Source organism: Sapajus apella, unplaced genomic scaffold (genome assembly GCF_009761245.1).
Source record: "Sapajus apella isolate SASKATOON/1434 unplaced genomic scaffold, GSC_monkey_1.0 scaffold20, whole genome shotgun sequence".
In the NCBI taxonomy this organism is placed as follows: Eukaryota; Metazoa; Chordata; class Mammalia; order Primates; family Cebidae; genus Sapajus; species Sapajus apella.
In genome coordinates, this window is record NW_022436960.1 from 14,716,047 (window position 1) to 14,742,797 (window position 26,751).

The following is a 26,751-nucleotide window of genomic DNA, read 5'->3' on the forward strand; positions in this document are numbered from 1 at the left end:
GCAATCGCAAAAATATGGAACCAGCCTAAATGCCCATCAACCAATGAGTGGATAAGGAAAATGTGACACACACAGACACGCACACACGGAAGCAGCAACCTGGATGGAGTTGGGGACCATTATTTTAAGTGAAGTAACTCAGGAATGGAAATCCAAACATTATATGTTCTCACTTGTACTGGGTGCTAAGCTATGGGGATGCAAAGGCATGAGAATGATGTAATGGACTTTGGGGGTTCTGGGGGAAAGGTGGGACTGGGATAAGGGATAAAAGTACACATAAAGTACAGTGTACACTGCTCAGGTGATGGATGCACCAAAATCTCAGAAATCACTGCTGAAGAACTTACTCATGTAACCAAATACCACCTGTTCCCCAAAAATTATTGTAAAAAAATAAATTACTTACTTGATTTTCATTATGAATATTTCTGATCTTTAAAAACATTTTTTACTCAGGTTAAATTCACATGATGTACAACTAACCGTTTTTAAGTAAACAACTCGTTGGCATTTAGTACGTTTACAATACTGTCTAGTTCTAAAACATTTTCATCACCCCAAAAGGAAATTCTGTATCTCTCTTTTTTTTTTTTTTTTTTTTTTTTTTGAGACGGAGTTTCGCTCTTGTTACCCAGGCTGGAGTGCAATGGCGCGATCTCGGCTCACCGCAAACCTCCGCCTCCTGGGTTCAGGCAATTCTCCTGCCTCAGCCTCCTGAGTAGCTGGGACTACAGGTACGCGCCACCATGCCCAGCTAATTTTTTGTAGTTTTAGTAGAGACGGGGTTTCACCATGTTGACCAGGGTGGTCTCGATTTCTTGACCTCGTGATCCACCCGCCTCAGCCTCCCAAAGTGCTGGGATTACAGGCTTGAGCCACCGCGCCCGGCAATTCTGTATCTCTTAAGCAGTCATTCTCCATTCTTCCCTGCCTCTAGCAACACCAATTTACTTTCTGTCTGTCTCTGTGGATTTATATATTCTAGTCTTGAACTCCTGGCCTCAAGCTATTTTCCCACCTTGGCCTCCCAGCACCTTGGGATTACAGGTGTGAGCCACCATACCTGTGGGATTTATTCTAGATATTTCGTATAAACAGAATTATACAATATTTGACCTTTTGTCTTCTGGCTGCTTTTGCTTAGCATAATGTTTTAGAATGTCACCCACATTGTAGCATGTATCTAGCATGAAACTGGAGCCTCATCTCTTAATCAAAAATTGACTCAAGTACATCTTTACATCAGATGTATCAGTACATCATTGTGTTTTATGGCTGAATATTCATTTTATGTGTACACCACAAGCTTATTTATCCATTCATCCATTGATGGACATTTGGCTTGTTTCCACCTTTTGGTTATTGCAGATAGTCCTGCTGTGCATATGCATATACATGTGTTTGCTTGAGCACCTGTTTTTCATTTCTTTTGGGTATGTACCTAGGAGTGGAATTGCTGGATCATATGGTGATTCTATATTTAGTGTTTTGAGTACCCACCAAACTTTTCCACAGCAGCTGACCCATTTTTCTACTCTTACTAGCAATGTGTAAGTTCCAATTTCTCCTCACCAATGCTTACTTCCTATTTTTAAAATTGTAGCCATCCCAGTTGCTGTGAAGTGGTATCTCATTATGGTTCTGAGTTGCATTTCCCTAATGACTAATGATGTTGAGCATCTTTTCATGTGCTGGTTGGCCATTCATATCTTTTTTTAAAAAACGTCTAAGTCCTTTGCTCATTTTTAAATCGGGTTTCTTTTTGTATGTAAGAGTTATTTTATACATTCTAAATAGTAGACCTTTATCAGATACATAATCTGCAAATATTTTCTCCTTTTCTCCTGTTTTATAGATTGTTTTTTTACGTTCTTCATATGGTTTTTTTTTCTTTTTTTTCTTTTTTGGAGACAGGGTCTTGCTCTGACACCCAGGTTGAAGTGCAGTGGCACAATCATGGCTTACTGTAGCCTTGATCTGTTGGGCTTTAAGTGGTCCTCCCACCTCAGCCACTCAAGTAGCTGGGACTACAGGTATGTGCCACCATACTCAGCTAATTTTATTCTGTTATAGAGGCCAGGTCTCACTATGGTGTCCAGGATTGACTCAAAGTTCTGATCTCAAGCAGTCCTCCTGCCTCAACTACCCAAAATGTTAGGTTTACAGCTGTGAGTGACCATGCCTGGCCTGACATATATTTTTTTGCAAAAATGTTCTAAATTTTGTGTCTTTTTTTTTTTTTTAAAAAGGGTCTTGCTCTGTCACTCAGGCTGGTATGCAGTGGTGTAATTATAGTTCACTGAAGCCTTGGTCTTCTGGGCCCAAGTGATCCTCCCAATTTAGCCTCTTGAGTAGCAGGGACTACAGGGGTATGCCACCATGCCCAGCTAACTTTAACATTTTTTGTAGAGACAGGGTCTTGCTTTGTTGCCCAGGCTGGTCTCGAACTCCTGGCCTCAGGTTTCTCCCACTTTGGACTCCCAAAATGCTAGGATTACAGGCGTGAGCCACTGTGCCCAGCAAATTTTGTAATTTTGAAATAAGTTTATCTGTTTTTTCCTTTGTTGCTCATGTTTTTGGTGTAATATTTAAGCATTCATTCCCAAATTCAAGATCACAGAGATTTACCCTAATGTTTTCTTCTAAAGTATTTTATGGGCCACTTCTTATATTTAGTTAATTTTTTTGACTAATGAAGTAGGGATCCAGCTTCATTCTTTTGTATGTGGATCTTCAGTTGTCCTAGCACCATTTGTTGAAAAAAGTATTCTTTTCCCCACTAACTGGTCTTGGTACCTGTATTTAAAATCACTTGACTGTAGATATACAGGTTCATTTCTGGACTCTCTGTTCTATTTGTCTATGTCTCTTCTTATGCCAGTACCACACTGTTTTGATTACTATAGCCTTGTAATAAGTTTTCAAACAAGGAAGTGTGAGTCCTCCAACTTTGTTATCCTTTTTCAGTATTGTTTTGGCTATTTAGAACCCCTTGTAGGCCCATGTGAATTTGAGGATTGGCTTTTAATCTCTATGAAAAAGCATATTGGGATTGTGATAGGTAATGCATTTGAATCTGAAGATTACTTTGGGTAATACTACACCTTAACAATATTAAATCTTTCAGTCTATGAACATGAGATGTCTTTCAATTTATTTAGATTTTCCTTAATTTCTTTTAGCACTGTTTAGTTGTGTTCAGTGTATTTTCACCTTCTTGGTCAAATTTATTCCTACATAGTTTATTCTTTTGGATATTACTATAAATGGAACTGTTTTATTAATTTCTGTTTCTGACATGTACATTGGTGTTACATAGAATCGCTACTGATTTTTGTATGTTGACCTTGTACCCTGCAAACTCTACTGAATTTATTACTTTGAGTAAGTGTGTTTCTGTGTGTATGTGTGGCAGGGTGGGGGAGTAGATTTGGAGGACTTTCTATGTATAGGATTATATAATCTATGTATAGAGATAGTTTTACTGCTTCTTTCCAGTTTAGATGTCTTTTATTTTTCTTGTCTAATTGCTCTGGTTAGAACTTTCAGTACAGCGTCAAATGGCAGTGGTGAACATGGGTATCCTTGTCTTGTTACTGATCTTAGGGGGAAAGCTTTTAATCTTTCACTATGGAGTATTATACTAGCTGTGAGTTTTTCCTAAATGCTCGCTGTCACGGTGAGAAGCTCTTCTCTGTTCTTCTCTTCCTAGTTTTCTAGGTGTTTTTATTATTAAGGATGTTGGATTTTGTCAAATGCTTTTTCTGCGTCAATTGAGATAATCATGTGTGTTTGTTTTTTCTTTTGTCTTAGTGATATGATATAATGATTTTGGGGGGTATATATATTTTTTTTTTTTTTTTTTTGAGACGGAGTTTCGCTCTTGTTACCCAGGCTGGAGTGCAATGGCGCGATCTCGGCTCACCGCAACCTCCGCCTCCTGGGTTCGGGCAATTCTCCTGCCTCAGCCTCCTGAGTAGCTGGGATTACAGGCACGCGCCACCATGCCCAGCTAATTTTTTGTATTTTTAGTAGAGACGGGGTTTCACCATGTTGACCAGGATGGTCTCGATCTCTTGACCTCGTGATCCACCCGCCTCGGCCTCCCAAAGTGCTGGGATTACAGGCTTGAGCCACCGCGCCCGGCTGGGGGGTATATTTTACCACCCTTGCAGTTCTCTGATGAATCCTAGTTAGTCATGGTGTATAATCCTCTTAATTTGCTTTTAGACTCAATTATTTAATATTTGCTTAGGATTTTTGCGTCTGTATTTATAAGGGATGTCTATAGTTTTCTTGTTGTTATCTTTTGTCTGGCTTTGGTATTAGGGTAATGCTGGCCTAGAGATTGAGTTAGAAAATGTTCTCTCTTTTCCTTGATTTTCGTGCTCACCCCCCACCTTGTTTTTTTTGAATGGATTTTAAATTATTTTGGAAAGTTAATTATTCAGATTCTTAAGGTTGTTATTCAAGACAAGCCAAAAAAAAAAAAAAGGTCTTACCCAGGAAAAATCTTTGCCTAATGAGAATTTAATCACAATATTTTGTTGCTCAAACTCTACCTACCTAAATTAGAAACAGATGATATTATAGTCATAAAATCTTATGGAATCAGATGTTGTAACTTGATTATATATGTGTAGAAATTCTAAGAGAGCATTCAATCCAAGGATTATATTATGATAATTTAGTTACCCATATGTATATAAACATTTCTAGCAGCAATTTTAGAAATATAATACCTCCTAGGAGGTATTTAACAAGATATAAATTTGATTTTTGGCTAGCTTTCATCATGTCTTAAGATAGAACCTGAACACTGGGGCAGGTCCCAAAGCAAATACTTTAGCTGCAATAGTTATGCACGAGAAAGTCGTATAAACAGTCTTTCCTTGACAAGCTACAGAGTCAGTGTTCAGATGTCCCAAATCTTAGACCTCTTCATTTAAAAGAGCTCACAAACAAAGAATTTACTTAGCCCACCATTCTTTTTTTTGAAATAGAGTCTTGCTCTGTTACCCAGGCTGGAGTGCAGTGGCACAATCTCAGCTCACTTCTGCCTCCTGGGTTCAAGCGATTATCTTGCCTCAGCCTCCTGAGTAGCTGGGATTACAGGCACCCACCACCATACCCGGCTAATTTTTTGTATTTTTAGTAGAGATGGGTTTTCACCATGTTGGCCAGGCCTGTCTCAAACTCCTGACTTCAGCGGATCCACTGGCCTCTGCCTTCCAAAGTGCTGGGATTACAGGCATGATCCACCATGTCTGGTTTAAGCCCACCAGTCTTTTCAGCTGTTTGTACCATTAGATAAAGTTTTTGCTAATCTCTTCTATGGTATATAATTTGTGAAAAAGTAGTTATGATTCAATTTCAACAAATGTATTTGTCCAGTTCTGTTTGATTTTCTAATTCATGTCTTACGAGTAATAGATGCACTGATAAACTTAGCACATTTTAACAGTTTTCCTTTCAGAATGTGCTTTTTAAAAGAACGCTAGCAGACTGTTCAGTGTTATTTTAATTCTATCACAGCCCATTCACAAAAGGTACAACCACAAATTATACAATAAACTTAAAATTTTATAATTCTATTTTTGTATTTGAAACAGTCTAGTCCAAATGTATTCAGAGAGAAAGTTAATTTGTTCAAAGGATATTTTTAAGACATTTTCATTTTGGTTAAAAATGATGACATACTGTTAATGACCAAAACAGTTTTAGATCCTAAAGGATTCCTAATCTGGCAAAAATAAATGTTTGTGGAATTAAAGTGCATAGTAGTGATATACATGATAGACCAAATGTGGTACATTCAGCCCCAAACTTGTGTTCCAAGGTGGAACAAAATGCAGACATAGTAACAGAAATGTATTTTGTTGTAATCAAATACATGTAGATAATTTCAAAAGTCTTTTGAGAGGCAGAGTCAATAATTTATTTTGTTCAATTGGTGGGGAGAATGGGTGAAACTAAATAATATTTTAAAAAATATAGTGGTTTTCAGGCTGGCACAGTGGCACACCCCTGTAATCCCAGCACTTTGGGAGGCTGAAATGGAAGGATCACTTGAAGCCAGGAGTTTAAGACCAGCCTGAGCAACATAGTGAGACCCTGTCTTGATCAAAAAAAGAAAAAAAAAATTAGCATGGTGTGATGGCATGCACCTGTAGTCTAATTACTTAGGAGGCTGGGGCAGAAGGATCACTTGAGCCTGGAAGTTCAAAGTTGCAGTGAGCCTTAATGATGCCAGTACACTCCTGCCTGATTGATAGAGTGAGACCCTCTTTCAAAAAGTAAAATTTGATGGTTTTCTTGTAGCAAAATGTACTTACATGGTTTTCCCTTATCCAATCCTTATGATAAGATTTTGAGGGTGGTATTACCTTATTTTACACTTGAGAAAACCAAATTGGACTGGTTGACTTTGCCATTTCACGCCTAGTAAGTAGCTGTTGGAAATCAAACTCAGAACTTTGTAGGTAAGTAGCAAGCTCTTTCTATTAAGCCAGATTTTCCTTTTCTATAAGTTGCAGTTTAAAAGAAGAAAAGAATAGCACTTGTTTTCTGTAAATGTGTGATATATATTCTGTGCTTACAGATAATAAGCAATTCATTAAAAAATATCATAACTTCAGAATATGATTAACCATAGGACTTGGCCTTTCAGATATATTATGGTATGCTTGGAGTTTCAGAAGTTTTATTTCCATGAAACTTGTCAAGGATAAGTTATTTTTGTTTTGTTTTTTGTTTTTTAAGGACAAGGTCTTACTTTGTTACCCAGACTGGAGTGCAGTGGTTCGATCTCAGCTCACTGCAGCCTCTGTCTACCTCCTGGGTTCAAGTGATCAGCCTGCCAAGTAGGTGAGACTACAGGTGCACGCTATCACTCCTGGCTAATTTTTTGTATTTTTTGTAGAGGCAGTGTTTCACCATGTTGCCCAGATTGGCCTCGAACTCCTGGGCTCAAGCACTCCTCCCACTTCGACCTTCCAAAGTGCTGGCATTCCAGGTGTGAGCCACCATGCCTGCCAAAGATAAGGTTTTATATAACTTTCTCCTGCATAACTTTGGAGGGGCAGTGTAGTGTAGTGCAAAGTTATCAAATTTTAAGGGACACAAGAATTACGTAGGAGATTAATAGCTTTTTGTGCCCAGGAAACCCTCTAGGTAATTCTGGTAGAGGTAGTCCAGGGACAATACTTGGGGGAAACACTGGCTTTGGAGTTTAACACAGATAAAAATACCTACTTCATAAATGAGTGATGATGAGTTAATCTATGATACCTCTACAGTTCTTGGAATAGAACCTGGTACATAGGAAATGTTCGAAATATTCCATTCTTGTGTGATGACTTAGGTGGCAACTAAGAAACAAGAGAATATTCCTTCTTTTCATTCAACAGAATTTAAAGTTCAGCAGTAAACTAGAGATTTGTATAGGGGAAAATGGGCACATTCCTCACTCTTGTTGAATTTATTTGATTAATCTTAAAGGTATGCTCTAACCATGTTAAAAATAATAATAAAATGACTATTGAGGGCATGTTTGCATAAGCTTTTCCCTTACAGATTAAAGTTTTATTTTATATTTGAATGAGGATTGCAGGTCAAAGAAATGGCCTATTGTTTCTCAGTTTTCTTGCTGCTTTAAATCTATACTATCCAGTACAGTAGCCACTAGATACTTGCAGCTATTTAAGTAAATTAAAATTGTGTGATATTAAAAATGCAGCTCGTCAGTGGCACTACCACATTTCAAGTGCTCAGTAGCCACATGTGGCTAGCGGCTGCTTCATTGGACAGTGCAGATGCAGATCATTTCCATCATCACACAAAGTTCTGTTGGGACAATATTATTCTGGAGTGTACAACTACAAAGCAGTGATTTTCCAGTTTTCTTGATCTGTAGATAGATTTTGAGGCAAGTATTAGCAGTGGCTTGAGGCTGCCATTTCAACTCCTAAGTGCATCAATACCCTTTCAGGTTGACCAGGCCCAGGGCTAGTATTGATTTACCTTAAGAGTTTCATTACATAGCAAGTGCAATCTAAATGCTAAGACATCTGGGCATTTTCTTTAAACTTCTGAGCAATACACCAACATTATTTGTTGCATTAGTCTTAGCTTTTCTCATACACTGTGTGTGTGTGTGTGTGTGTGTGTGTGTGTGTGTGTGTTTGTGTGTAAAAAGAGCATTCCCCTCCATAGCATTATAATTGTTTTAAATTTGTATCTAATGAAATTTTGGGGACAAAGGGATAAAGAAGAGTTGCAATTGCATCTGAATACTAGAATTCATAGTACTTACATTAAATAATGGTTTTTATAGAAACCAGAACTAAGAGTAGTGACAAGTTGGTTCAACACTATTTACTCAGAAGTCCACTGGGTAGAACCCAAGTTATGATTATTTAAAAATATTAATTATGAGGCTGGGTGTGGTGGCTCATGCCTGTAATCCCAGCACTTTGGGAGGCCGAGGCGGGCAGATCAACTGAGTTTGAGACCAGCCTGACCAACATGGTGAAACCCTGTCTCTACTAAAATTACAAAAAACTAGCTGGGTGTGGTGGTGCACACTGTAATCTTGGCTACTCTGGAGGCTGAGGCAGGAGAGTGGCTTGAACCTGGGAGGTGGAGGTTGCAGTGAGCTGAGGTTGTACCACTGCACTTCAGCCTGGGCAACAGAGCAAGACTCTGTCTCAAATATATCTATATCTATATCTATATCTATATAGATAGATAGGTATATAGATAGACAGATAAATTTAGTGTTTTATTAATTGAAAAACCAAAGATAATATTCTTCTGTATTTTGGTTGTTGTTGTTAAAACCTGCATGTAAAATTGAGTAGCATCCGCTACATTCCAGTGTCTAGGTTATGAATGCATTTTTTTTGATGCAGAGTTTAATAAATGATATGCAAGTGCACTTGACTTTTTGCCTCTGTTTCCTGAATATGAGTAGCTAGTTACAGATCAATCTTACCTCCTTTTTTTCCCTCCCATTTTCGCTGTTGTTCCTCTCTGAGAAGAGAGGCAATAGGAGCCTGCTGTCACTTAGTCCCAGGTCATGGATTAGTGGGACTGAAGTCATTGAAATCCTTTTGTATATTACTGCCTCCTTCAGTGACCTTCTGTCTTTCCAGGTCACTTACTTCAGCCTCTGGTACTACAACAAGCAAAATCAGCGCCGGTGGGTAGATTTGGAAAAACCTTTGAAGAAACAGCTGGATAAATATGCATTGGAACCTACCGTCTATTTTGGAGTGGTGTTTTACGTGCCTTCAGTTTCTCAGCTGCAGCAGGAGATTACCAGGTGAGAAATTACATGCTGTTTGTTTTCAGGAAGTAATCTAGCGAGATGTAAAAAGTGAAACTAAGGTTGAAGTGAGAAGATAAGCTTGAAACTTTGCCCTCTCGCCGCACATTTTTAGCCATGGTATTACAAGGAGGTTCTCATGTGGCATGCCAGAGTGTTTTACTGCATGTTAGGTAACTTACAGGTTCACTAGGCACAAAGGAATTATTAAAGAGAAAAATGATGTATTTACCCTAGCTGTGAACTCTTCTTGTAGTGGTGTTACCTTTAATGTTTTTGTTGTTTTGTTTCTGATTCTTTGTAATGAGGAAAGGAGAGATTTTTAAAAAATTAGTCACAAAATCTGTGTTCATTCCTCAAGGAAATGTGTTGAAAGGCTCCTGGAGTGCTCTGCCTCTAGCTATACTCTGTATACAGGTTGGGGAGGGAGTATAGAAGAGAGGTAGGGAAGTGTTTAAGATCAGGAAATTTTGGCCAGTAGGTGCACTTAATAGGGACAAAAGCAGAATGGGAAGATGATATTAAGGAGCAGAATCGAGGGACTAAGGATTCTTACTCTTTTTCCCTCTGAAAACATACAAAAAAAGGAATAAAATTTGAATTCTTGAGCCTGCCTTTCAGAGTTCTCTGAATCCTGTCACTACCTTATCTTTTTAATCCTATTTAATGTTACTTTTGAGTGAAGCTGCTACTTCAAGGGCCCAGAACATGCCGCATGCCCTTTCATCTTTGTGTCCTAGATCTTTCTCTCACATTTATTTACTGGAATCCTGTTTGCCTCCTGAATTGTGGTTCTTAGAAGATACCTCCTCCATGAAGCATGTATGACCCCAGGATAGAGTGAGTTTTGCCTTATGACCTAGAATTTGATTCTACTTGTGTTAAGGTGGTAATTGTCATAGCCTGATATTACAATTGTGCATATATCTTTTTCCTAGGTTTTAAGCCCATGTTTTCTTTAGCTTTACTTAATGATATCTTACACAGTGCCTTGCAGATAGTAAGAACCTGGTACTGCCCCATGTTTGTGGAGTGCTGTTTGAGTCTGCCAGTTAATTATTAGGAGAGAATGGAAAGTTGAAGCAGTAAGGATCCAGTGGTAGGGATAAACACAAACTGACTGTAAAAGTCTAAGATAGAAATATTGAAGAGAAAAGTGGAAGCCAGAAGGAAAAGCCTGAACTGATCACTTTAACTCATTTAAACATTTACTGAAGATATGATCTAAGAACTGCGTTGAATAGAGTGGGCGGTGAATACGCTTTGAAATCCTATTCCGGAGGAGTTGTTTGCAGTCTGGTGGAATTGGCAGTTCATATAAATAGTTACAGCATTCTATGATAATAAATGCTTTAATTAAAGCCATGGATTCCTAGGGGTGGGGCAAGGGGAACTTGAACAAGAAAGGTAAAGAGACTGACTTTTAAATTGACTTTAGAAATGTTCTACAGGGAATAGCTTTTGCAATTGAAAACGATTACAGGTCTTCAGGAAGTTTCAGGTATTAACTAGAGAGGAGGTTTAAAAAATAGGCGTTAGCAATAAAGTCATAGTACAATGAGGAAGACATTTTCAAATTTTAATGGAGTCATTAAATTTACGTTGTACAAAGATCACCCATCGTAGAAGGTAGATCAGAGATGACAAGACTATAGGCAGGAGACCAGTTTAGGAATGCCTGTGCCGTAATCTAGGCATTGGTTTACAATATAGAACTGAACAGAAAGGCATTAGCTGGATTGAGAGAGAATGGGCCTATTAGATTCCATCAATAGGATTGCTCATTGATTCAGTATAGGAGAGCCTGATAGAGAAGTTGTATCAATAAGGATTAAGTATAGCTATATATAACACAGAACCCTAAATATCATTGACTTCTGTGAGAGAAGTTCAGAAGTCAGCCTTGCAGAGCTTGTCTGCCAGCTCCACAGTCTTCAAGGACGATCGCTCTATCTCTCACTGCTCCAGCATCCTCAGCGCGTCCTTTCCATGCACTAGGTTACCTCTTGGTCCAAGATATCCAGAGTGTGTCTGTCTTCCATAGACAGAAAGCAGATGAGTGGTTTCCTAGGAAGCAGGGAGGAATAGGAGAGAAAGATTGTGCAGGGTGCAAGGAAACTTTTGCAGGTGGTCAGTATGTTCCTCATCTTGTAGTGATGGTTTCATGGATACATGCATGTGTCAAAACTGTACACTTGAAATTTCAGCAGCTTATTTGTATGCCAAGTATACCTCAAAAATGGTGTTCTAAAAAAACCCACTCAAAGATATTGTAAGAAAACAAACGGGGAGAACAACAGTCTGAATAATATGCTTTCAGAAATTACAAACTTAACAGAAAATGTGACCACAAAGCAGTAGAAAACTGGTACCTGATACTACAAAATGAACTAAAGAAAATTAAGAAAATAACAGAGATAGGAAAGAACCATTTAAATGTGAATTAGAAAAGTTTGGGAATAATTTGGCTATGTAACAGATGAATATGAAAATAGCTGTCAAAACAATTAGAAATTTTGAAATGATAGAAACGATAAAAGTGTAGAAGACAAGTTAAAAAGCAGATGTGATAGGATTCCCTAAAGGAAAAAGCCAAAACATTCTTCTGACGGTATGATCTAAGGCAAAACATTGGCAAAGAACAAATTCTAAAAACGATATAACAAATTCTATATTCTAGCTATAACACATTCTGAAAACTTTCTTGAAAGGAAGATGACTTGACACTGTATGTTGAAAAGGCCTACTGTGTACCTGGGATGGTCAGTTCAGAAAAATCAGTGCCAACACATTCGGCAAAGTCACCAGAAATTGGGCGTCCAGACTAAAACTCTATTACTCATAAAAGTAAGAAAGTAGGATTGGTATCAGACTTCTGGAAAAACGCTTCATGCCAACAGACAAAAAAGTAACGTTTAACCTCCTCCAGGAAAGGAAATTGAGGCAATGATTATATATCCAGAAAAAACGACCTGCGAAAATACCTTAGCATGGGCTGCCATAACAAAATATTATAGACTGGGTCACTTAAACAGCTGGCTTGTTTTCTGTTGGGAGATTTGAGCATGGTTGATTTCTCATGAGGGCTCCCTTCCTGGCTTGCAGAACTTCTGGCTGGGTCCTCACATGGCAGAGAGAGCAAACACTCTGGTGCCTGGAGTTTTTACTTGGAAAAGAGGAAATCTTGTTTCAATTATCAGTAATTGTGCCTTGGATAAACCTCATTGGCTATGATACTGCCACTGTGCAAAGCTTGGAAATTTTGATCATCATAAAGAATACAACTGGGCCAGGCATGGTGGCTCACACCTATAATCCCAGCACTTTGGGAGGCCGAGGTGGCTGGATCACTTGAGATCAGGAGTTTGAGACCAGCCTGGCTAATATGGTGAAACTCCATCTATACTAAAACTACAAAAATTAGCCAGGCATGATGGTGCACACTGGTAATCCCAGCTACTCAGGAGACTGAGGCAGGAGAATCCCTTGAACACGGCCTGGGTGACAGAGTGAGACCCCGTCTCAAACAAAACAAAACAAAAAATACAACTGCATGGATTAAAACACATCAAATTTATCTTTAAAAATTCACACATTCATAATGCATTCAGAAAAAAACCTTATTGGTCACCTTTGAAACTTGCTAGAATACCAATTCATTATTATTCTGAATGGCATTAAATTTATCCTATCCTTTCTTTATAGACTGTTTAAAGAGGTAACCAAATATTTGTTAAAGAAATGATCTTTATAGCAGAGTCACAGCTAATAAATGCAGGATAAATTGTGAAATAGAAGAATCACCGTTTTCATTTTTTAATGGAATAATGTGTCTAGATAACCATCATCGATACCAGCTAAAACCTTTGGGTAAAAGGAACAGGCTGGCATCATCTGAACTCAGTGGGCAGTGTCAGCATCACTGTAAGTGGGACAACCAAATACCATTTCTTCTGATGTAATGCATCAGGAAGTACTAGGCACCACCAATGAAAATGACAAAATGAACTTTTATCGAAGCAAGCCTCTAGTCTGCGCTGTTCGATAAGGTAGTCATTAGCTACATGCGGCTATTTATAGTTAACTAAAATTAATACAATTAAGAATTGTCTTGCACTAGCCACATTTCAAGTACGAATAGCCACATGTGGCTAATGGTTACTATATTGGGCAGTGCAGATATAGATAATTTCTATCACTACAGAATGTTCTATTAGATAGTGCTGTTCTAGATCTAATGATTAGTTTTCAGGAAAAATTGGAGAATATGTAAACTTGCCAAACGACTCCATGAGACTACAATCAGAAAAGTCTAAAAGGTAGGAAATTCTATGTAACAGGTGGCTCCATTTCTGCTAATAAATAACATGAAAACAAAAGGGAATAAAAATTTTCATTTTTCTAGCAAGAGAGATTTTGAAATTCACATCGAATGTAATCTGTAGACCTTGTTTGGATTGTAATTTAAGAGAACCGTAAAAATGCATTTTTGAGGTGATCATGAAAATTGTTCATGAATCAGGTATTGGATAGTATGAAGATTTCATTTTTTGGGTGTGATAAAAATGTAGCTATGTTTTTTTAAAAAATAAAGCTTACCTTTTAGGAATACCTACTGAAGTACTTACAGGTGGCACAATGTCTATAGGTTTGTCACGGTTAAGAACATGACCTTTGGGGTCATTCAGACCTGGAGTTTCAAACTCCAGCTCAGCCTAGCATTGTGGATTTGAGCATGTTGCTTAGTCTGTGAGCTCCAGCTCTTCATCACTGAAAGGTAACTATTTTAAATAGTAGAGAAAGCAATTAAGAGAGATAATAATGAGTGTGACTATGCCTGGATTTTAGCTCTGAGCTTAATGGCAGTCAAAACAAAAGAAGAAATATGAGTTCCATCATTCATTATGTGACACAAAGAAGCATACCTGTTTGCAAGCATGACACATTTTTCTGGTATATCATTTAAACAGAAACTTTCAGGTGTGATTTTATGTAAGACATTGAACCAGAAATGAGTAAGTTAGAGCAAATATGGAAGAATCAATTCTCATAACAGTGTAATGTAAGACAAAAAAAGTTTTTGTGGAAGGCTACATTAATTGTGTCCAGTTATGTTGCTTTTACATGTTTTTTTTTTGTTTTTTTTTTTAATTTTTTGAGACGAAGTCTCTTTGCTACACCCAAGCTGGAGTGCAATGGCACCATCTTGGCTCAGTGCAACCTCCACTTCCTGGGTTCAAGCGATTCTCCTACTTCAGATTCCCAAGTAGCTGGGACTACAGTCATGTGCCACCACACCTGGCTAATTTTTGTATTTTTAGTAGAAACAGTGTTTCGCCATGTTGGCCAGCCTGATCTCCAACTCCTGACCTGAAGTGATCCACCCGCCTTGGCCTCCCAAAGTACTGGGATTACAGGCATGAGCCACTGGCCTAGAATATTTAGAATGAAATCTGTGAACAGCATGTTCAATAGAGAGACTGCCTTAACATGTTCTCCCTTAGGTAAGCTTTTGAAAGGAGCTGCCTTATAGAAAATCTCAAGTTTTTCTCTTTGATGGATCCTAGAACTACCAGCATCCCATTAGCTAAGAGGGAGAAATCCACAGGTTTGGCTATTAGCAGGTGGAAGGGGAAAAGCTGGATCTTAATTGAATGGATAATTTTTGGTAAAGTTCTTTGGTAATAAAGAACAGAGGTTTGCATGCCTGTGGCTGAAATAAGATGATAAAGACTCATATGAAATGATTAAAGGAGTGGGCCCTCAGAGGAATTCAAACATGAACTATAATTGGGCTGCACGTCACGGCCACCAAATATGGAGGACATTTTGGATTCCAGATGACTCCATAGACTGCACTGACAGAGTGTCCATGATTTCCATTTAGCAATGTATTCCCAGCATCTAGAAGAATGCTGAACACATAGTAGACCCCAGTAATTACCTGTTTAGTGAATGAGTAAAAGGAAGTAGTAAACCTTCACTCTAAAACCTTATGAAAGTGAAGAAATGAGTGGCTTCAAGTACGTGATTGATAACAGCTGCTGTTTGCTGGCTGTGCTTTTAGTCCTTTACATATATTATTATTTGAATATGTTGAGTCCTGTGACGAGGTGATGGTACCCTTATTTTGCTGGTATTAGAATTTAAACCCACAGATTATGAGTTGCCTAAGTTCATGCAGAATACTATGTTGGAGAGTTCAGGTCTGCTTGACTCTAAAGCTTGTTCTGGTAACTGGAGCCCTACATATTGAAAGTACAAGCAGGGTGATAAACAGAAGTAAACCCACACTACCTTATATTAAGAAAGCATATTAACAGCTGTTTTGGGGGATTTCATTAGAAATATTTTAATATCAGCCTGTTCTGAAACATCAGAAACCATTTTTCTCTGGCTTTACTTTCCAGTGCTAAGGAACTTTCACCAAACAAGGTAAGCACAGTCTTATTTACCAAGTTACTAGTCAGAGTTTCTAAAATAAAGATTGGCTATTGGCTTTCCATTTCTCCAACTAAAAAGAAATAGTAGGGACTATTTTATAGGGCATGAAACAGATGACTAATTGTCTTACAGGATTGTTTTAGTTTTGGAATAACTATCATCTGGGATAAGTAACTCATTAGATTGATTAAAGTGTGTGTAAGTGTCATATGGTTGAGGACTTCCTCATCCTTGTTTGAAACCATCTGGGGGCTCTGCATGGTGGTTCATGCCTGTAGTCCCAGCATTTTGAATCCAAGTACTAGGATTGCTTTAGCCCAGGAGTTCAAGACTAGCCTGGGCAACATGGTGGAACTCCATCTCTACAAAAAATAGAGAAATTAGCCAGGCATAGTGGTATGTGCCTGTAGTCCCAGCTACTCAGGAGGATGAGGTGAGAGGATCACCTGAGCTTAGGGAGGTTGAGGCTACAGTGAGCTTTGATCATGGCACTGCATCAAGCCTGGGCATCAAAGGGAGACGCTATCTAAAACAACAAAAACAAAAAGATACCATGTGGGATTAAAGTTTTATTTTACTGGTTTTTGCTTCTCTACCAAAGTATGGTTAAATATATCATGTCTGAATTGGAGATAATATTGACATTGACCTTATAAAACTGACATTTTTTTATAGGTATCAGTATTATCTGCAACTGAAGAAAGATATCTTGGAAGGAAATATTCCTTGTACCTTAGAACAGGCAATTCAGCTAGCAGGCTTAGCTGTTCAAGGTAAATAAGAATAAATAAGAAATTCATAATAAAATAGTTCTATCAGATTAAAGCGTGTTGCAACAAAATAGCAAGGGATTTTTAAGTTAACTGTCTATTTACATTTTTAGTAGTGTTTATGTATTTGTGAAATGTTCTGTTATCAAACAGGCTTCCTTTTGGGAAAGAATGAACTTGGAATACCTGAATGAAATATGAGACTTCTGGAAGTTAATCATGTTATATGTCAACAGAGCAAACAGTACAATAAGTAGAAGTATGTATATATGTGTATACATACACATAAGTACAATCACATGCCAAATGACATTTCGGCCAACAAGACCTCATATTGGACAGTGGTCCCATAAAATTATAACACTGTATTTTTAGTTTACCTTTTCTGTTTAGATACACAAATGCCATTGTGTTACAATTGCCTACAGTATTCAGTACAGTAACATGCTGCTTAGGCATGTAGCCTAGGAGGAACAATAGGCTATACAGTGTAGCCTAGGTGTGTAGTAGGCTACACCACCTGGGTTTGTGAAAGTATACTCTGATGTTTGCATAGTGACAAAATCTCCTAATGATGCATTTTTCAACATATTCTCATCATTAAGTGACATATGACTATATATGTATATATTTATTAATACTATGCTATGTATTCATCTAGTTCAAAAGACTTTATCTGCTAATAGGTAATATTTTAAGAAGTGCCAGTCAGTGAGTTTGATGAGGTTATATTCACTTATAGTTTAAGTACATTTCATTTGTTTTTTTTAAATTTATTTATTTCAATAGGTTTTTGGGGAACAGGTGGTGTTTTGTTATATGAATAAGTTCTTCTTATTTATTTAAATTTTTTTGAGACTGAGTCTTGCTCTGTGGCCCAAGCTGGAGTGCAGTGGCATAATCTTGATTCACTGCAACCTCCACCTCCTAGGTTCAAGTGATTCTCCTGCCTCAGCCTCCCGAGTACCTGAGATTACAGATACCTGCCACCACACCCGACTAATTTTTTTATTTTTAGTAGAGCTAGGGTTTCACCATGTTGGCCAGGCTGATCTCAAATTCCTGACCTCAGGTGATCCACCTGCCTCGCCCTTCCAAAGTCCTGGATTACAGGCACGAGCCACTGCGCCTGGCCATGGTTACATGAATAAGTTCTTGGTGATTTCTGAGATTTGGGTGTACCCATCACCTGAGCAGTGTACCCTGTACCCCATGTGTTGTCTTTTATCCCTCACCCTCCTTCCACTTGTTTATTTTCTTAAATGGTTGTCCTGGATTATATAGTAATATCATCAATCATAATAGATAAAGATGGCTGTGTGCAGTGTCTTGCACCTCTAATCCCAGCACTTTGGGAGGCCACTGTGAGAGAACTGCTTGAGTCCAGGAGTCCGAGACCAGCCTGGGCAACATAGCAAGACCTCATCTTTAAAATGTACATATATAAATGAAGATTCTGCATTTCTCAAGCATTTTTGAATTGTTTAATTTTTTCATTTTTACATGTCTAATCTACATGTATCTACATGTGTGTGTGTATTTTCTTTTTCTTGGAGAGTCTTGCACTGTTGCCCAGGCTTGAGTGCAGTGATGTGATCGTGACACACTGCAGCCACGACCTACTTGGCTCAAGCACTCCTCCCACCTGAGCCTCCCAAGTAACTGTGACTACAGCTGTGCACTACCATGCCTAGCTAATTTTTAAATTCTTTTGTAGAGATAGGGTCTTGCTGTGTTGCCTAGGCTGGTCTCAGATTCCTGGGCTCAAGCTATGCTCCCTCCTTGGCTTCCTGAAGTGCTGGGATTATAGGTGTGAGCCACTGTGCCTGTCCAGGAAGATTCCTGATGGGGCATTATTTCAAACAATAACTGGCATTTAGCCTTGGGAGTGAACTTTAATCAGAAGAATTATTAATAAAATTCCTTCAGCTGTTAGCAGGCATGGAGACATATATCATTTTTAAACAAATGCCTGATGCATATGGAGCCACATTCCTTTTCAAGGTACTTTGGATTTTCTCTTCTTTTTTTTTCTTTGTTTCCAGTAATGGCTATAAGCAATGGATTTTCTTAAGTATCATTTTTGGCTTTAAGAATTACTTTTTTATGAGCATTTTGCTGAATTGTCAATTTAAAAAAAAATTAAAAATTTCAAAACAAATATATCTTGTTCTAATATATTCAGGTGGTCTAAATCCGTTCCCCAGAGGTCATCCTACTGTTGACAATTTGGTTTCTCCTTGACATTTTTCTGTACATAAGCATATATGATGACAGGGTAGGCTGTGTTTGCATTTTAACTATAAAAATGAGATCGTATTATATATAGCTTGGAACTTTTTAGAAATTTAATTCATAGGCATTTTTCCAAGCCAAGACTCATATCTACCTAATTAATATTTTTCAAAAGATACTTTTAAAATATACTTTTTATAGCTATAAAAAATTTGATTCTGGGCCAGGCTCAATGGCTCACGCCTGTAATCCCAGCACTTTGGGAGGCCAAGGAGAGCAGATCATGAGGTCAAGAGATCAAGACCATCCTGGCCAACATGGTGAAACCTTGTCTCTAATAAAAAATACAAAAATTATCTGGGCGTGGTGGCATGCACCTGTAGTCCCAGCTACTAGGGAGGCTGAGGCAGGAAAATTGCTTGAACCCAGGAGGCAGAGATTGCAGTGAGCCAAGATTGTGCCACTGTACTCCAGCCTGGTGCCTGGTGACAGAGCAAGACTCTGTCTCAAAAAAAAAAAAGAAAAAAAGAAAAAATTTATTCTGAAAGATAAGCATACCATCTATATATACTGTATTGAATTTTTGTTGTGCATATTTTGCAATGCAATTTAAATATAATTAACATGTGAATATTTATCATTCTATATAGCTGATTTTGGTGACTTTGATCAGTATGAATCCCAGGACTTTCTTCAGAAATTTGCCTTGTTTCCTGTGGTAAGACTTCTTTTGACACTGGGCCTTTTGAAAGAAACAGTTTACTTCTGTACCCTTAATAATTCCTGAAATGAAGTCCATATGATAGGCTTACTAGTCAGAAATAGCATTATATATAAAAAAAGTCCCTCGTATAAATATCTCAAGTGTGAATGCTTTTCCGATTGTAGTCATCTTGGTCCTTGTGAACCCACAGAAACTGAGGGGTCTGTAGTCACTGCACTGTACCTGGAGACATTTGTTTTCTATTTAAATGTGAGTTTAAAAAGAAGGATTCATTTTCAGCGTCTCAGGAAGCATGCATAGGTTTTGTTTTTACCTGAAGGCTTGAAACCTTACAAAATTATATTGAGGAATGAATGTCACTTTTCATCAACAATTTAAAAAGTAGATGCCAAAGACACTGCCATCTCCTTTTATAAAGCCATTACTGATGGAAGGGACACAGAAACTGCATTGCAGCCACTAAGGGAGGGGTGGGATGCTCTTCTTCTGAGTGTCTACACAGCCAGCGAGAGAACGCACAAGATGTTTTTATCTTGCTGGGCTGAGTACTGGCTGACTGCTGTCAACAACCTGAATTAACATTGAGAAGGTAGGGCAACTTTTTTTGGCTCATGTGAAGAAGCCACTTAATTCCTTAGAAAGATGATTACATATGTAAGTAAAGCTCTTATATATTAACAATGGTCATAATTTTGCCTGATAGTGACAAGAGTCAGTAACAATCAGTGGCAATGATTCCTTCTAAGAAATTTGGGTGAATTATTATGCACTTACTAATGTGTGTTTTTTTCAGGGGTGGTTACAAGATGAAAAAGTACTGGAAGAAGCAACCCAAAAAGTGGCCTTACTACATCAGAAATACAGGTAACTAAGAAATAAGACATGGAAATAGCATAGAACCAATGTCTGCTTGAATTTGAAATATTCAATCAAATATTTAATTTACATGATTAATATTTATTTGCCCAATTAAATTTGGAACATTACTACCACTGCAATTACAAGTAGCCAACATTTACATAGCACTCACTATGTGCCATGTACTGTTCTAAGTAAGCACGTACCCACATTACTCATTTATTGTCCATGTTTTACCAGTAAGAACACTGAGGAAGTTGAAGGCAGCCAGTCATTGAAGGGTGCCAGTTCTTTACTGCATATAGTAAAGGTTTGTGTGATAACCTCATCCTGTATAGGTTAATGTAAAATTAGGGAGGTTTGCTTTTTTTTAAATGATACAGCATAGCAAGTACAGGGTTACTTCCCTCTGTATACCTATGGGCTGTGTCTGTCATCTGGGGAGGAGCTATGCTAAGTAATAAGCTATGGTGCTTATTACTTGGAACTGTGCTCTTGCATACCTTTGTATACTTGCAGATATTGATATTCTTTCATGGTGAATCTCTGTGTTGCCTGTAAGAAAATATACTCTTCTAGAGAATGCTAGATCTTATTCTAAACCAACTACAACACAGTTCCAGGTCAGATGCTCCTTGACTTATGACGGGGTTAACTCCTGATAAAGTCATAGTAAGTTGAAAATTCTGTAAGTTGAGATGAATTTAATACACCAACCCTGCTGAACATCATACCTTAGCCTAGCTACCCTATGCATTCTCAGAACACTTACATTAGTATATGGTTGGGCAAAATCGTCTAACACAAAGCCTGTCGTATATTTGATAATGTTGAATGTCACATGTAATTTGTTGAATACTGTACTGAAAGTGAAAAACAGAATAGTTGTATGGGTCCTCCAAGTACAGTTCCTACTGAATTTGTATCACCTTTGTACCATTGTAAAGTTGAAAAGTCATTCAATTGAACCATCATAAGTTGGAGACTGTCCATACTCTATGATTAAATTCTTATAACTACTCATTAAGGTAAACATTATTATCTCCATCTTACAGATGGGGAAACCAAACTCATAAAGATTTATTTATCTCTACATGTCACAGAGGTGGGAATTGAAAGCAGGTCCATTTCATTAGAATCTATTGCTTATCCCCTTCTGAATAAAATAACCTTTTGCCTCTAGTCTCTCTCCACTCAAATCCACAGTCACTCACAAAAGATTAATCTCCCTAGAATATATCACTTTCCTCTTACCTGTCTCCTTCTCCTTCCCCGTGCTCGTGTATATTTTCATGCTTTCCACGAACCTGAGTTCATTACCCTGGGATTAAAGGCGTCCCACAAGTTGGTTAACCCCTGCCTTCCCAGCTTTACCTTCTGCCATCCACATGAACCATTTCTTTTCTAGTCTAATTGATCCCTCAGGCACACATTGCCCTGCCTTTTGTCACTTTCGTTCATTCATTTGTGCATTTCCTTAAAAGATAGTGTAGTGTTCTTACTCTGTATTAGGCAGAGTAAGAGTGCTGGATGCTATGGCGCACAAATAAATAGAATAATTTCTTGTCTTCCAAGAGTGCATTCCCAGCCCTGCAATCTGAGGGCTGGTAGGACAACCCACTGTGGTAATTATAATACATATAAGAAGTATAAGAGTATATGAGTGCAGTTAGAGGGGTATGGGCAGAATGTATTGGGACTGCACAGAGCTGGGGCATTGGGGAATCCCAGAAAGTGACCCAGGGGGAGTGATGCATACGCAGAGTCTTGAAGGATATTAGGGATTGGCCAGGTCCACTAGTGAGTCACAGGTGTACCAAGAAGAGGGATTCACATGTGTAAAAACCCAGAGGGGTGAGGGAACATATTCTATCCGAAGACATGCAGAATTTGGGATGGCTGGAGTGTGGATGCCTTGAGGACAGCGGGGAGCATCAGAAGGTGAGGCTGGAGATGCAAGTCTGCATGCACTTGGGCACTCCTCCTTTACCCACACTGCCTTCCTACCTATCCTAGTAGTGCTGCACTCACCTGAGCGAAAAGGGGTTTTCATGTAGCCTCTTCATATGCTTATTCTCTGCATTCGATGTTTAGCACATAATTCTCAGTAATGCCTGTTATTTTGTTGTTTTTGTTTTTTGTTGCCCAGACTGGCGTGCAGTGAAGCAATCACAGCTCACTGCAACCTTGAACTCCTGGGCTTATGCAATCCACCGAACCTCAGCCTTCCAAGTAGCTGGGACTATAGATGTGCACCACCATGCCTGGCTAATTTAAAACTTTTTTTTTGTAGTGACAAAGTCTCATTATGTTGCCCAGGCTGGGCTCAAACTCCTGGCCTCAGGTGATCTCTCTCGGCTTCCCAAGGGGCTGGGATTACAGGCATGAGTCACCATGCTCAGCCCTGATATTTGGGATAATAAGCAATTATTTGGTAGTTTAAGAAGAGTCCAAGCTTTCACCTGAAGATTTTTTAGGGAGTTGTTTTGTCCCCATCCTCCCTACTCATCTGCTTTTAGCATAGAGAGCAGGATCTCATGTGATACCCTCAGCATTCAGCACAGTGCTTTGCACATACTGGTTTTCAGTAAATATCAACAGACTGATATAACCAATTAGAAAATTGAAATGTTTATAGGGTTGTATGCTAAATTGATATATAGGTTTTAAGAAAAGCTTTTTTAAAACCATGTTAAGCTTGCTTTGTTAACAACTTTGCTTCTTTTGGTTTGCAGAGGGCTCACAGCTCCTGATGCTGAAATGCTGTACATGCAAGAGGTAGAGAGAATGGATGGCTATGGAGAAGAGAGCTACCCTGCTAAGGTAAGTATGACTTGGCAGCTAGGGGCGAGGGTCTTTAAAGTTAGGATCACAAATTTGAGAAAATAGTTCGGAAATCCAAGGATGTCCTTATGTGCAAAGGCTGAGGACATGCAAAACTCTGGAAACTTAAAAGCTGAGGTCCTGGTGACCAAAATTTTGGGGTAAAACACATTCCCATTTTGTGGCTCATACTTTGAAATGGTCTTGAACTAGAATTCCTGAGGAGGCCCAGACTTTTTAAATTTTTATACATATCTACAAGATCATCTATGTCATTCAGACTTTTTTCCTCCTGAATAGTGACTCTGTAGGTCTTCTGAACTCTCTACATCTGGGAAACCAGTCTGGGGAACTCTGTGTAGCTGCAATTTCTAGGCATCTGCTTCCTGGGTTTTTCTTTTTCTGCTTTCTCCTTTTAGGATAGCCAAGGAAGTGACATATCCATTGGAGCGTGTCTTGAAGGTATCTTTGTGAAACACAAGAATGGAAGGCATCCTGTGGTATTTAGGTATTTTTCTTACCTCTTTTTATATGTTTTCTATGGCCCTTGTTGGTGATCTGTTTTTTAGTACTTAGAGCAGTTAAATTGTTCACAAATCTATCCCAAGCTCTCATTAAAAAATGGAAATAATTCCCTTCCTAGAAAAAAAAAATAACATCTGATGAATGCAACAGCCCTTTTCAAAAGCCACTTTCTTCAAAACTAAATGTCCAGAATATAATGCCTATAATGATGGCCTATTATAAAATGCTTAAAAATGTGTGACCTTTTTTGTGCCACATGGAGGCCATTCTTTGTTTTGATGTGAATTTTTAATTTGAGCTCTGGTTTCTAGAGCTATTTATTGGTTAATTTATTTATTGTGGCATACTCACTCTGTCATCCAGGCTAGAGTCCATTCACTGCAACCTTGACCTACCAGGCTGAAGTGATCCTCCCATCTCAGCCTCCTGAGTAGCTGGGACTACAGGCTAATGCCACCATGCCTGGCTAATTTTTGTGTTTTTTGTAGAGACGGTTTCACCATGTTGCCCAGGCTGGTTTTAAACTCCTGCCTCAAGCTATCTGCCTGCCTCCCAGAGTGCTGGGATTCCAGGTGTGAGCCCACTATGCCTGGCCTGTAGGGCTATTTCCTATGAAAAATCTAGATCTTTGTTTTGACACTAGTTATGTACTAAAATTCCTGAAATACCAGTTATCTAAGCAAATTTCAATTATTTTTTATAATGTTGGTTTTTTTGCTGATATAAAAAAATGATACATTCATTTGTGAAAATCTTGGAATGTAAGAAAGATGGAAAGGATATATAGTGATGTGCAAATAGTGGCTGACTCTGAAAAATGAAACTACAGATGATTTTAATTTCCTTTATAGTATTCTATGTTCTAATTTGTATCTTAAAGAAATTAAGTTGGACCATATTGTACAATCTCTGCCTTTTATTCCTTAAAATCTGTAGTCTGGAAAATCCAAAGTTCATTTCATAGAAATACTTTCAGTTTTACTCTGAGATTCTATTTATCCAGTTATCTGTTCTCTAGAAAGAGCTAATCGGATAAATAGAATCTCAGAGTAATCAAAATTATGTTTATATTGTTTTTAAATTCATTTTTATTTTTTATTTATTTGTTTTATAGAGACAGGGCCTTGCTATATTGCCCAGGCTGATCTCTAACTCCTGTTCTCAAGTGATCCTCTCTCTTTGGCCTCCCGAAGTGCTGGGATTATAGGCCAGCCATGGTGTCCAACCAAAAGCTTATATTGTTTTTATAAGGTAGTAAAACATATTCTGTCACTTTTGTTTTTTGCTTCCTTTGTGTCTACCATTTGTTGAGTGCTTATCATGAGTCAGATAAACTATGCTGAACACTTTTTGTGTGTGTGGTTTTTTTTTTGTTTGTCTTTTTTTTTTTTTTTTTGAGACAAGAGTCTTGCTCTGTTGCCCAGCCTGGAGTACAGTAGTGCAGTCTCGGCTCATTGCAACCTCTGTCTCCCAGGCTAAAGTGATTCTCCTACCTCAGCCTCCCAAGTAGCTGGGATTACAGGCAAGCACCACTGCACCCAGCTAATTTTTATGTTTTTTAGTATAGACAGGGTTTCACCATGTTGTCCAGGCTGGCCTTGAACTCCTGACCTCAGGTGATCCACCCACTTTGGCCTCCCAAAGTGCTGGGATTACAGGTGTGAGCCACCATGTCCGGCCTTTGTGTATTTTTTTATGTAATCTTCATAACATACTCCACAGTAGGTATTACCACCACTTTGCACATGTGATAATTGAGGCTTAGAAAACTTGTGATTTGTCCACGGTCGCCCAGTTATTAACTGGCATAACTAGTGCTAGAACTTGGATCCTCCACTTTATGCTTGGGCTCTTAATTGCTTTATTAAACAGCTTTTTTTTTTCCCCCTTTTGAGACAGAGTTTCACTGTTGTCGCCCAGGCTGGAAAGCAGTGGCGCAATCTCGGCTCACTGCAACCTCCACCTCTCGGGTTCAGGCCATTCTCCTGCCTCAGCCTCCCGAGTAGCCAGGACTATAGGCGTGTGCTACCATGTTCAGCTAATTTTTGTATTTTCAGTAGAGATAGGGTTTCACCATGTTGACCAGGCTGGTCTTGAACTCCAGACCTCAGGTGATCCACCCACCTTGGCCTCCCAAAGTGCTGGGATTCCAGGCATGAGCCACTACGCTCGGCCTTAAACAGCTTTGATTTTCTCCACCCCTACTCACTGCCAGCCCCACAGCACACACACAACTCAAGCTTTCTAAACCATTCCTACCATTTCTTCTTGAGAACTAGTTTTGCCTTGAAGAGCTTTTTCTCTAAATGGACATCTCCTCTTTTACTTCCTGTGCTTTACTGTCTCTCGAGCCATGAATTCTCCCTGGTGATTATGACCTCAGGGAGGACATATCACTTGGAGAGTAGAACCCCACTCCCAGAGTTCACTGCCCGGGGCTGGGTGGCTCCCCTTTGGCAGTTGCTCTCTCATCCCCAGGCCACCTGTATTAACCCTTCCCAGCATGCTGAGTTGGGGGTCAGGGAGAAGAAAATGGATCCAGGGCTTCACCTGAAGGGCAGGGCTCGGATGGTGCCCAGAGCGTCACAATCTGGAACTTGAGGCATTTGCCTGGCTTCCTTTATCACTGGATAGGAGTTTTTAAAGTTGTCTTAAAGAAACCATGTGATGCTAATAATATTTAGATTTAGCAAACACTAAATCACTACTAAATTAATTTTAATACATTTTACATAAATAAATGTAATGGAAAAGGTTAAAAATTTTTTTCATAATCATTTTTTCTTTTTCTAAAATTCTATGATTATGTAATCAAATAAAATATTAATATAGAAAAGCTAATATAAAATTAGAAAGTATCAGATTTCGAATCCTAGTGAAAACTTCCAGAATAGTTCACTCTTTGAGTTCCTGGCATTTCAACTTTATCTTCACCCTGAAGCTTTTCAGAGCACACCTCCCCCACTTTTGTGCCTTATTTTTACCCTGTATATCTGCAAGACTTAAAGATTCTTGTTTGCTTCTGTGTTCTCTCTCCTCCC

At 38.6% G+C, this 26,751-nt stretch overlaps 1 protein-coding gene across 1 annotated transcript in view; it reads left to right on the forward strand.

Moving 5' to 3' along the window:
- PTPN21 (protein tyrosine phosphatase non-receptor type 21) overlaps positions 1-26,751 on the forward strand; it is an 88,181-nt gene that overhangs the window by 29,488 nt on the left and 31,942 nt on the right. The window contains exons 3-8 of the mRNA XM_032287685.1: positions 9,159-9,328; positions 16,451-16,548; positions 19,431-19,498; positions 20,298-20,368; positions 23,098-23,185; positions 23,605-23,693. Coding sequence (XP_032143576.1) covers positions 9,159-9,328; positions 16,451-16,548; positions 19,431-19,498; positions 20,298-20,368; positions 23,098-23,185; positions 23,605-23,693 — 584 coding nt within the window. The remainder of the gene's footprint in view (positions 1-9,158; positions 9,329-16,450; positions 16,549-19,430; positions 19,499-20,297; positions 20,369-23,097; positions 23,186-23,604; positions 23,694-26,751) is intronic.